Here is a 12,642-nt window from a genome sequence, read left to right as displayed (position 1 = left end):
TTGGAATACAATGTTCTCTCTTTAGCGAAATCATTATTTTTAAAAATGTTAAACTGTGTAATTTTGTTTTTGTGTTCTGCATCCTGATTGGCTGTTGACCTTGTCAATGAATCTCCAATGCAGAATGCCTTCAGTTCACCGTGTTTTCTTGATTTTCTGATCACATATCTGTTTTCATTTTATCATACTGTCCTTATTTATCTGCGAATGTTTGAATTTTGAGAGTTTAAGCAAGAGAGAAAAGTTTGTCTAAGAAAGGTGTGTGAAGGGTATAGTGAAGGGTTTAACAGCATCAACACATCTATAATCCTCTATTACAAATTTCAGCTATTAGAGGTTATTTACTCTCCAAGCAGCAATAATTGAGTTTAGAAACTTAAAAAATATATATTATTTTATTTCTGTAACTGTTTTATCGCTACATTTTTTTACTTTAAGCTGTCATTGTGGATTCCTGTGAGTGCTGCCCCCCTTTGTCCTGCCTCACAGTGGATCGTATCACCGCTGCAGAACTGAGACAATTATGTAATACAATGAAACCTGGGTGGAAACACTGAGGAGACACAGCTAAGAGGGAGTAACTGCAGAGGATGGGGGTGGAAGTCAGACACGCTGTGCACAACTACCCGCCCATTTCTTTGCAGCTGCAGGGGGGCATTGTGAACACACAAATGCACGCAGACAGGTAGAGAGGGGGCACACATGCATGCCCCAAAACCAAGCCGGGAGGAAAAACAACGGAGTCCTGAACAGGGAAAGAAGAGAGTACCTTGTTCTGCCTTCAGGTGCGCCAGGCCTTGAAAGAGAAGCATCAAAAAGACAGAAAAATGAGAACAACACACCAATACAACCGCTGTATTGTCACTGCGCATGCTTTGCGTGGCGGCAAACCATGACTATCACTCTAAAAATCAAAGCTTTCCTCATGCGCACATGAAAGCTTCCAGCTGAAACACAGAAACGGCTAATTATGAATGCATTAGTTAGCTGTGGGACTTGTTTACAGCAAAATGGCAATTATAAAGGCAATAATTTGATTACTGGTAAATGTTGTGCTTGTCTTTAAAGTGGAATATATAAATAATTAGCACAAAATGATTAGACTTTGGTAATTTGGCTGACTAATTCCCCTGGAGACTCACCTGGTTTTCTTGGGACTGCTGAGGATGTGTCACAGGAGAGGAGAGAGCAGAGAGAAGCATTGCATTAGCATCACACCGCAGCTGCGTTTGCATGGGGATCTGACATGCAAAACATACCACACTTCTAATCACCGTCATGTAAGGAGCACGCAGAGGTGCACCTTAACATGCCCGTTTAAAGAAACTAGTCGTATAAAAACCCTGTGGAAAGAAACACCGAACGTGGCATCTGTCCCGTCCTCTCAGGGAGCCAGATCATTCCTTCAACACAAAATTCCTCACATTGTTTTGCTAATATTGCACATCATGTATCACACAGGGTTCCTCACACACTGAAAGGTACATAAATCCGTTCCTCCGAGGATTTACGGTGTTGTGAGGTTTGTGGATATCAGGATGCTCAATCTCAGACCCATGTCATTCCTCTCCGCTTCCCTCCTTTGCCCTTTCGTCCACCCACCCAATCTTTTCCTCATTGCACTCCGAAAACCGGCACTTCCCTTAAGGTTTCTCAAAAGAATGCTCACTGTGCGACTGAGAAAAGTTCACCATCCGTGGCATGGTGGCAGAAAAAAAAAAGCATCTCCATGTTTTAGGCTACAGCATCACAAATGATAGAACTTACCAGGGAAATTTATCTGGAAAACTAGATGTGCAGCTTTACCTGTGATAATGTGACTGCTGTAAGCTGAATGTGGCCGCTGAAGATGCTGGAGCTGATAGCTAAAAATGCTCAAGCTGATTGTTTGCCCAAATATTAGCTAAATGCTACATTAGCCAAAAACTGGAAAAGGTCCAATTTTGACAAAACAGCTAGCATAATGCTAAAATGTTAGCTAAATTTCAAATTTGCCTGAATAATTTAAAATCAAACTCTGCCAAAACAGCTAGCATAAAGCTACAATATTTGCTAAACTCCAAATTTGCCTAAACAACTTGAAAAGTCAAATTTTGACAAAACAGCTAGCTAAAATATTAGCTAGACTCCGAATTTGCCTAAAGAACTTAAAGCCAAATTTTGACAAAACATCTTGCATAATGCTAATATATTAGCTAAACTCCAAATTTGCCTGAAGAACCTATAGTAAAATTATGAAAAAAACAGCTAGCATAATGATAAAATATTTGCTAAACTCCAAATTTTCCTAAATAACTTGAAAAAGTCAAATTTTTCCAAAACAGCAAGCATAAAGCTAGAATATTTGCAAAGCTACAAATTTGCCCAAAGAATTTAAAGTCAAATTTTGATCAAACATCTAGCATAACGCTAATATATAGCTATATTAGCTAAACTGCAAATTTGCCTAAAGAACCTAAAGTCAAATTTTCTCTTCTGTGTTGGAATAGATGTCTAGACAATTTTTTGTCAATTTTGTCCTCCGATACTCTAAATTATCACTACGGATGGTTAAAGGGAGTTTTCCCTCCACTGGTGCTTCTCAGGGATTACAGTGAATCCCGCAATGTAATCTGTCACCTATTAATATAAAGAAATTAAGACAATCTGGTCTGATTGGTATGAATTGGGTTATAATATTTGGAATTAACTGGATCAAAAAATAGCTAGATTTAATGTTGCTTTATGCCAACACTTTATATTTACTGTGAATTGAATTAAAATGAGTTGGTAAGAACGTGTCCAGTTCATAGACATAAAGTTTTAGATCTCAAGAACTTCGGGGCTTAGAACCAAAATACTGATTTCTTTTTCTCTGCACAGATGCTAAATTGTTTGGTTTGGCCACAAGGATAAAAATCCTTTCTTATGATGCAAAAGCGCTTTGAACGGGCCTATGTGCTGCAGAGGACATGTGGTCCAAGCATAATCCCCTGATCTATTTTACCAGCAGCTTCGCCTCTCAAATCCGAACATAATTTTTAGCCAGGGCACTACACACAAATGCACTCTGCACTGGGATCAAGCAAGTGCCTGCACCATTTTTTTTTCCTGACCTATTTTTATAGTAAGATTATTGTAGCTGTCATTTTTCCATGTCTGTTTATTAATCCCCAAAGCTAAGCCTAAAGGCACCATTTTAGCACTTGCTTGACAGTTTGCTCGGCCTTGCCCTCCACCAAATCGATGCATACTTCCTGTCGAATGAGGTCTATAGGTGTTGGTTGGGAAGTCAATGGTTGCACTTCACAACTAGAACTTTGTTGTAAGGGGAAATCTTAAGGGGTTTCAAGAGATTATGAGTTTGTGCATTAAGTTGAATGAGTAGCAAAAGGAGAAATATTGTTGTAAAAAGAAGCAGATATTTCAGCTAAAGCTTAGCTGACCTACATCATGTGTGTCAAAGTCAAGGTAATTCTATTCGGGCCTCAAGATCATTTTATTTCATGGTTATTCATGGCTCAATGTTATCTTGCACTTATTTCTAACTTGTATAATTTGGACAAAACATATTTTTGTGGATAGTAAAATATTAGTAAGTTATTTATGGTTTGAGTTGATTTATTCTGGATTAATATTTCTCCCTTTTTATTATTCATAATGTTTAAAAGTTACGGTTTTAATGCTTTTTTTTTTTTTTTGCTTTTTAGCTAATACGTTAGTTAATATTTTCAGCAACATGCAAGCTATTTTGGCTAATTTAGGCTTTTTTAGGCTATTTTGGAGTTTAGCAACTATTTCAGCTCCATGCTTACTGTTTCGGCAAATTCAGGCTTTATTTTTAGGCTCTTCTGGAATTTAGCTAATATTTCACTAACTTTCTGGCTGTTTCGGGTACTTTAGGCTTTTTTGATGTTCTTTTGACTGTTTTGGAGTTGAGCTAATATTTCGACAACATGCTAGCTGTTTTGGCTAATTTAGGCTTTTTTTTAGGCTATTTTGGAGTTTAGCTAATATTTCAGAAACTTTCTGGCTGTTTCGGGTACTTTAGGCCTTTTTTATGTTCTTTTGGCTGTTTTGGAGTTGAGCTAATATTTCGACAACATGCTAGCTGTTTTGGCTAATTTAAGCTTTTTGTTTTAGTTTTTGAGGCTGTTTTAGAGTATACTTCATCATTTGGCTACATGCTAGCTGTTGTGGCTCATTTAGGCTTTTTTTCAGTTTTTCAGGCTATTTTGAACTTTAGCTACTTTTTCCGTTACATGTTAGCGGTTTTGGCTGACCTAAGCTTTTTTTTTTCATTTGTCTTTAGGCTAATTTGGCATTTAGCTAATATTTCAGCTGGCTATCAGCTTCTGTGATTTTAGCTATCAATTTCAGCATCTTCAGCTATTAGCACTAGCACTTTCTGCTTACAGCATTCACGCTATCAACTGTCACAATTCAATCACACATCTAGTTCGCAATTATGTCAAAAAGTTACAGTTGTAAAAATGTAGTTTTAGAGTGTTCAATAATTTTCTATCCTGTTTGGCCCGCGACCTGAGGTGCGTTTTGGTTTTTGGCCCCTTTCGTGATTGAGTTTGACACCCCTGACCTACTTGGTAGTGGAGACTGACCACGGAGGATGCTTTAACTTTTCCCCTAAAATAATGATGTAAATTCTTCTCACTTCCTGCTTTTCCCCTTTCAGGCTCTGCCTTCAAAAGCACGGCTGGCAAAATGCTATCAAGCAAGGCCCAGTCCACCATCAGCCAGTCAACCATCTGCCCGTTTTAACGAGCAGCTCAAGGGTCTCGGCCATGCTAATGCCGGCGATCATGTTAATGCGCCTTGTGTTTCAGTGCACGCTTCCCTCGACCTACGCCGCAACACGTGATAATGCAACATAAATATTCACAGGTCGGACAGATTGCTCTGCTCATTAATGTTGCGGTGTAATCACAATGTACCGACAAAGACAGGTGCGGGGAGCAGTTGTTCCGATGTACCTTCAATCAAACGGAAAAAACAAGTTTCCCGACTTTGAACGCCCCCGGGGACATCGTATGTGCTCAAGCGTTGATTGAACAAGTACTTCCCCACTTGTGGACTACAAAACAATGGAGAAAAAAGCCTGCACTATTTGCCTTGTGGACAGTCGGATGGTGTTTGTGCCGGCATTTTCCAGGGAAATTAGCAATCTCTGCTCTCATTATCTTCGTAATTATAGTTCCCGGTCCCTGTGGAATAATGAACAATCAGCCACATCTTTTAATGGGAGAAATGAGCAGCAGTCAGATCAGCTGGAGAAGCAAAATTTCTCTTTTTTTTTTTTTTGCTCTCCTGGAAAAAGGAGGAACATAACGACTGCATGTCTGAATAGATGTGCCTCAAAAGGAAAAAAAAAACAAGGGGTGGTTCTAGTCCCACAGCAGACCTCCTGGGACAAATTAGGGTACAGCACGCCGGCGGTAAATTTCCTCGTCGCACATCCCCTGCCCTGAGGCGGTAATATGACAACTTCTCTGTCAATTTGGCTGAGTCACAAGCTCCTGAAACATCCGTTGTTTCGACACAAAGACGGTTCACTCGGAGACGAACGGACCACCTTCTCTGTCTGTATTGAATCTTCGACATGTTGTTAACAAATGGGATGAAGCGAAAGGGGGTCAAGTCCACTCCGCTCGCTTGGCTGCTCAGCAACCAGCACATCGCGTGCTGGCCTAAACAGAGCCACAGGCCAGCACTCCAGATTTCAAACAGCTTCACTTGAGCAGAAAATGCTGGGACATATCAGTAACTAGCTTTTAATACAAAAAATACAAATTTTTTAATGTGAAATAACGTATTTAGCAACCACAGTGTTCAGTGAGCATTCCCTTGAGGTTTCCTTCAGTCGTGTCAGTGGGATTTAGTCACACAGGAAGTGGGTCAGCACATTCTCATCCCCAAGTCGTCACATATTGACGTTTGGTTACGGCCATTTCGCGTCACTTTTTGACATTTTGGATGTCCCCAACGCGCTGGACGCGTCCCGAGGAACAGTGAACATCTGGTACCGCGTCCGGTTCCCACCCGGTACTGTATCTGGTACCAGTTCTGGATCGGCAACGTATCTGGTCCGATGTCGGGTTCAGTTACAGTACTGAACGTGTACCCTAACCCAGTCCTGGTTCCCTAACACAATCAGATGCAGTACCCGACCCAAATGGGAACCAGGCTCGAACCGGACACGGTACTGGACGTGAATCCGTACTGGGTTAAGGTTATGGTACTGGTGCTGGACGCATCCCGAGGACCGGTGCGCATCTGGCACTGCGTCCGGTTCCCGCATCTGGTACCAGTAGTAGTAGCAGTAGTAGTACCGGTAGTAGTACTGGATGTCTCCCGAAAACCTGTGCACATCTGGGACCGGTTCTTGTCTAGTACTGCATCTGCTCCGGTATCTGGTAATGGATGCGTACTCTAACCCAGTAGCGGTACCCTAACAATAACCTGGTACTGGTTTGCTTCCAGTTACCGCTCTGTATCACGTCTGGTACCAGTTTGGGTCTGGTACTGTATCTGGTCCAGTGTTGGGTTAGGGTACCGGTACTGGGTTAGGGAACGCGTCCAGTACCGGTACCCTAACCTTTACATGGTACTGGTTCGCGTGCGGTGCCACGTCTTGTACTGGTTTGGGTACCAGTGCACTATGCGTCGTGGTACTGGCCCGGTTCTGGTTTGTGGCCCGGAGGTTGGGGGCCCTTGATTTAATGAGAACAACCAGCACGTCGAAAAACAACGACTTGGGGACATCCAAAACGTAAAAAGTGACTTGGAGGGGTCCTCAACCAAAAGTCAATATGTGACGACTTGGGAGTGAGAATGTGTCGAGTGGGTCAGTGAAGGAAATCTGACATGAGTCTGTTCACACAGAAGTATCTTCTACAACCCATGAAGAAAAAGGTTAACTGACTAATCAATACCCGAAATTAGCATTTGAAAAAAGAAAAAGTGTATTAACAGATGACCGCAGAAGAGTCAAAGACTGACAGGAAGCAGTACAAGGAATAAAGATACTAGAAAAGTTTTTAAACGAGTCGTGAATGTGGTCACTGGAGAGCAGAAAGAGATCTGATCTTTAAAGCGTGTAAACAGAACAGAGTGAAGTTTTGTCAATTACACAGAAAAAAGTTGGTTCTCGTCCAAACTTTGTGTGTACCTTGAGGTTACTGCATCACCTTGCAAAATCTAAACACATTCAATGAAAAAAAAAAAAAGGAGAGAACTCAGTTTTTGTAATTTCAGTCACATCAGCTGTATCCCACACTGGAAGAACTGCGAAGAAAACGGAAATGCTGAGCACATCACCTGCAATTCAACTCCCACGTGAAAAATGGAGAGTTGCTAAGCCCACAAAACCATCTTCAATGCATCTTCGGGGCGCGACTATCGATGCAAGTCAATAAGCAGAATTATTTAATGAGGGATTGGCAATATTTGGTAGGTGTAATGAGCAACTTTTTTTGCAAATATTTCTGTGAGAAAAAAAAAAACAAATCCTGGGAGGTCAGCTCTATATCTGAAAGGAAACCCTCTAAATTTTTTACAGACTTTAATCAATATTCTGAGCTTGACACAAAAAGCTCTGGAGCCAGCCCTCTTACCTTCGGTGCAGTATCGACCTACATATCCAGTTCTGGAGCAGTCACAGTAGGTTTCTCCATCTGCCAGAGAGCAGATCCCGCCGTTCTCACAGGGGTTCTCCGTGCAAAGGCCAATCATCTCCAAGCGTACCTTCTGACTGTTGATTAACGTGGGCAGTTTACTCCCATAACTGAGGTCTGAGATAACTCCTCTGAACGCTGGTAGCTCACAGACAGACGGGAGGGTGATGGCAGAAATGCGGATGTCCTCGGGAAGCCCTCCCAGGAAGAGGTCGCTGACGATTTTCATAAAGTGCCGCTGAGGCCGCACCTCTCCCGTCTTGATCTGGCCGTCCACGGCCAAGCCAGTCCGCAAGTTTTCCCTGTTGATGGCGGCGAAGTGCCAGCGGCTGTCGTTCACCATTTTGGCCGAGGTGATGGTGGTCTCGGCGCAGTCGATGCTCACGTGAAGCTGAAGCTTCCCCTCGGACAGGGTGAGAAGGAGGAAGTCACAGTATCCGCCGTCGTCGAAGTACAGCAGCAGGCCCTCCGACGCTGAGGTCTTGAACTGGAAGGTCAGGTCACTCGTGGAGCTGGCGTCCCAACGCTGGTAGCGAGCCCACTGACCTTTTGAGCCGGGAAACTCTAAGCTTGCGCTCAGACCCAGCATCGTACTTAGCAGCATGACAACACGCCTGAACAGGCTGTTGGGATTCATCGTAGAGGGAAACAGGGCACGCTAGAAGAGCGGGAGAACTAGGAGTAGATCTTCACAGGGACAACATTTGACTTCAATTTCAGGTCCAGACTTTGTCTGCTGAGTTGTCTTTGTTATTTCAAAGTCAGATCTATTATAAAGAATGTGTTCCCCAGGATCCGGGATCTTCAGAGCGTGGATTGGTGAAGGACACTTAGACCGGCATCTCCTGAATTTTCCTTGATTTTTCCCGTTTTGAAGCATATGATGGCAACACTCGATCTGCCCCTTTGCCCCATGGTTTGAGAGTCATGAAAACACAATCCTAGAAAACACAAATCTGTGGAGAAAAAACAAAAACAGAAAACCATTAGATAAATTTACTTAAAAAAACTAAAACAGCTTATTAGTTTCTAATTTATCTCCTTAAATCCACAACGTGTCTTGTTCCTAATAAGTGCTGAGGAGCATGGACTCTCTAATGGGGTCATTTTGCATTATAAGTGGTATTTAATGAAGGAAACACAGATTAGGCCAGTAATTGCTACAGGTTTAGATAAAAAAATAAAGTAATTGAGTGCTTCAATCACTACAGATTAAACTGTCAAATGCTTCTAAGTAAATGTTAAAAACATCCATTAGGGTTTTATGTGCAATTTATGCAACCAGCTATTTCTGCTAATTACTTGGTTCATTTATATATATTTTTTAACCTTGAAAATATAAACAAGTGTTATGGATTCTAGTTGTTGTTGCTTCAAAGTTATTCGTCTTTACTTTTATAAAAGCCATTGACATTGAACTCATTTATGGTTTACAGGTAATATCAGTTTTAATGTATAAACATTTGATCACATAAAGACTTTAGATGATGCTGTTTTGACCTCAAATGAACAACAAGGACTTTTGTAATTACACTTTTAGTGTTTTAACTAAACTTAGTCACAAACAAAACAAAAGGAAAGGTTATACTCAAGTGTATAACCTTAGTTTTTCAGATATAACTAGGGGTGTGTATTGGCAAGAGCATGGCGATACAATATGTATCCCAATACGTGTCTCACAATACATATCGCGATATGTGCCAAGACATTTTTCACTAGAGCTGCTCGAAGGGGCTCAATGACCTCTGTTGCCAACTAGTGGTCGGGGTTTAGGTGGAAAACAAAAACGAAGGATGCTAATAAATAATGAATTAAATGTCGCCTTGTCAGCATTTTAAATTGATACAATTATCGCCAAATGAAATATCGTGAAATTGTCAAATCAATTTTTCCCTATATATTACCCCTACATATTCGGACAACACTACCCCTCAATGATGTCATCATTAGTCAAGAGACGGATTTGGTCGTAGTCTACAAGATTTGGTCGTGACCCATGAGATTAAGTTGTGACCTACGAGATTTGGTCGTGACCCACAAAATATAAGGTCGTGACCCACAAAATACAAGTCGTGACCCACGAGATTTGGTCGTGACCCACAAAATATAAGTCGCAACCCACGAGATTTGGTCGTGACCCACGAGATTTGGTCGTGACCCACAAAATATAAGTCGCGACGCATGAGATTCGGTCATGACCCACGACATTTGAGTCGTGTCCCAGTAGATGTGGTTGTGACCCACTAAATTTGAGTCCGGACCCACGAGGTTTAGTCGTGACTCAGAAGATTTGAGTCGTGACCCATGAGATTTGGTCGTGACCCACGAGATTTGGTCGTGACTCAGAAGATTTGAGTTGTGACCCACAAGATTTAAGTTGCGACCCACTAGGTTTGGTCGTGACCCATGACATTTGAGTCGCGTCACACTAGATTTGGCCATTACCATCAAGATTTCAGTTGCGACTCACGAGATTTAGTTGTGACTCAGAAGATTTGAATCATGACCCACAAGATTTAAGTCGCGACCCACGAGATTTAAGTCACGTCCCACAAGATTTGGTCGTGACCGACGAGATTTAAGTCGCGACCATCGAAATTTTGTCATGACCCACGGCATTTGAGTCTTGACCCACAACATTTGAGTTGCGACTCACGTGATTTGAGTTGTGACCCACAAGATTTGGTCGTGACCCACGAGATTTAAGTCGCGACCAACGAGATTTTGTCATGATCCATGAGATTTGAGTCGTGACCCACGAGATTTGAGTTACGACCTACGAGATTTGAGTCGCGACCATCGAGATTTTGTCATGACCCATGAGATTTGAGTCCCGATCCACGACATTTAAGTTACGACCTACGAGATTTAAGTCGCGACCATCGAGATTTTGTCATGACCCACGACGTTTGAGTCGTGACTCACGACATCTGAGTCTTGACCCATGAGTTTCGGGTTGCGGCCCACGAGACGTGAATCAGGTGAGCCACAGGAAATAGGTCAGAGCTGTTAGCTGCCCCAGCCCCTGCTGCAATAGTTACCGATCTGCCACATTAGCACAGAGCTGCTAGTGCTTACAAATATCATTACCAATATCGGTTTTATAACTTTAAAAAGGTTGTACAAAAACAAACAGTCATTAGTTACATTCAAATGTAAACTTATGTGCTTCAAAGCATGTGAAGAAACTCAGCGTCTAAACAATCATGTGTAATTGGACGTTTGCATGGCAAGGACACAGTCTCTGGCCGTACCAAAACAAATCTGCTGAAAGTGCAATAAGCAGAGCCAACCCAACTTTTTTCCTAGTTTTCAATGCCTTACAGAACTCTTGCTCTCTCAGGATGTGGCGTGAAGCGCTGTGCAATAATGCTAAAAAGGCCTAGCCTGATGTTTGGGCGCTGTATGTGTGGATCTCTTAATTTTGTGAATTAATGTTGCTTAAATGTTGATGTATCGCGATATATTGTCAAATCAATATTTCCTTACAACCCTACAGATAATATAACATATAACCTATCCTCTGTGGAAACGGTAAGACGCTATTGTGTTCAGGAACAATTTGGGGCTTGAATTCAATCCTGCAAATGTCAAGGCTTTGGATCCCATTTTTGGAGTCTTAGTATGACTTAACCAGGGATTTGAACCCACAAAACTACCAGTCTCATGGTGGACACTCTACCACTAGAGCCATTGAGTCGGTTTGAGTCCAACTTTCACTACAGGAAAGGCTGAGAATTTTCATAGACACTGTCTAGTGTTTTTTATTACTACTCAACAGCTGCAGCCCAGATCACTGCTAATGTCTTTCCCTGTCAGAATTGTGTTAGCACAGGTCTGAACAGAAAGCAAACAGAAGCAACAAAAGCTTTTATGGAAGTCAATAAATACACCTGCTTGCTGTTTGGCGAATAAGTACTGTGTTGGGCTGCAGCTTAAGATGAAGATTTTCATGCAGGAAGTCTCTACTAGTTTGGAACAGTTGAACTAGCAGGTTAGTATAACAATCAGTAAGTTTATGGGGTGAAGGCATAGAGCTTAACCAACCAGCCACAGCCAACAAAGCAAGATCGAACAGCTTTTAGTCAGATCTGGATGCAGAGAAGTTGTTACCCGTACAGCAGCTGTAGCGATCAGCTTCCAACAGCAATTAAAAGACGGGATGAGACAGATAATATATCACTGGACGAAGGAAAAAAAGGAGTAACAGAGAACAGGGAAAAGGAAAATGTGTCTAGAAGATACGGATTTGGCTGTAGCAATAGAAGAGGAGAATGGATTTGCTAGTACAGACTATGGATAGGCCAGTATGCTGCTGTACACTAATGTATTATTTAATTCAACTAATTGGTCTACAAAACATTTACTATTGCCAGGATATCACCTCTGTGTTCAAACTACCGATATGTGTCTCACGATACATGTCGCTATATTTCCCCAAGACTGAACCATTTTTTCACTTTTATTTTTTAGAGTGTGACTTCCAAAAAAATCTACCTGGGTTTGGTACCCATCCAGAGTAAAAATATGTCTCATAACAACAAAAATTTAACACAAAATGGTTTTCGCAAAATTTGTTGTTGTTGTTGTTTCAGAGCTAGCTGCTCAGAGACACTCAGTGTCCTGTGCAAACAACTACGAGTCAGGGGTTTAAGTGGAAATATAAATTAAGGTAGTGAAGGACACTCATAAATAATTAACTAATTATCATCTTGTCAACATTTTAACTCAATACAAGTATCACCAAATGAAATGTTGTGATATCTCACCAAATTTTTCCCTACACCCCTAGTAGAAACATTGCAAGATTTTTTGTGTGTTTATTTGATCGTTAGTCCATACACTTTAATAAAAATGACTGGAAGTGGTAAACACAGACCACAGTTTCTTTTCTCTTAGATTTTCAGTTGGTGTTCTTTGTGACTTTTATCATGCAAAAACATGTTCCTTGGCAAACAAAAAGTTTAAAACA

The 12,642-nt window shown here is 41.5% G+C and overlaps 1 protein-coding gene across 12 annotated transcripts in view; it reads right to left on the bottom strand.

Moving 5' to 3' along the window:
• nrxn3b (neurexin 3b) overlaps positions 1–12,642 on the bottom strand; it is a 352,928-nt gene that overhangs the window by 334,364 nt on the left and 5,922 nt on the right. For 11 of the 12 annotated variants that reach the window (XM_036210518.1, XM_024290417.2, XM_024290428.2 and 8 more), the window contains exons 2-4: positions 7,611–8,626; positions 1,143–1,160; positions 770–796 (exon numbers count right to left, since the gene is read on the bottom strand). In XM_036210518.1, the coding sequence (XP_036066411.1) occupies positions 770–796; positions 1,143–1,160; positions 7,611–8,307 (742 nt within the window). In that variant the 5' untranslated portion in view covers positions 8,308–8,626. The remainder of the gene's footprint in view (positions 1–769; positions 797–1,142; positions 1,161–7,610; positions 8,627–12,642) is intronic. The other variant, XM_024290418.2, reaches the window with a different exon arrangement.

This window comes from Oryzias melastigma, linkage group LG24, assembly GCF_002922805.2.
Source record: "Oryzias melastigma strain HK-1 linkage group LG24, ASM292280v2, whole genome shotgun sequence".
Lineage (NCBI taxonomy): Eukaryota > Metazoa > Chordata > Actinopteri > Beloniformes > Adrianichthyidae > Oryzias > Oryzias melastigma.
The sequence above is the reverse complement of the archived record's forward strand: the minus strand, read 5'-3'. Positions and strand labels throughout refer to the sequence as shown.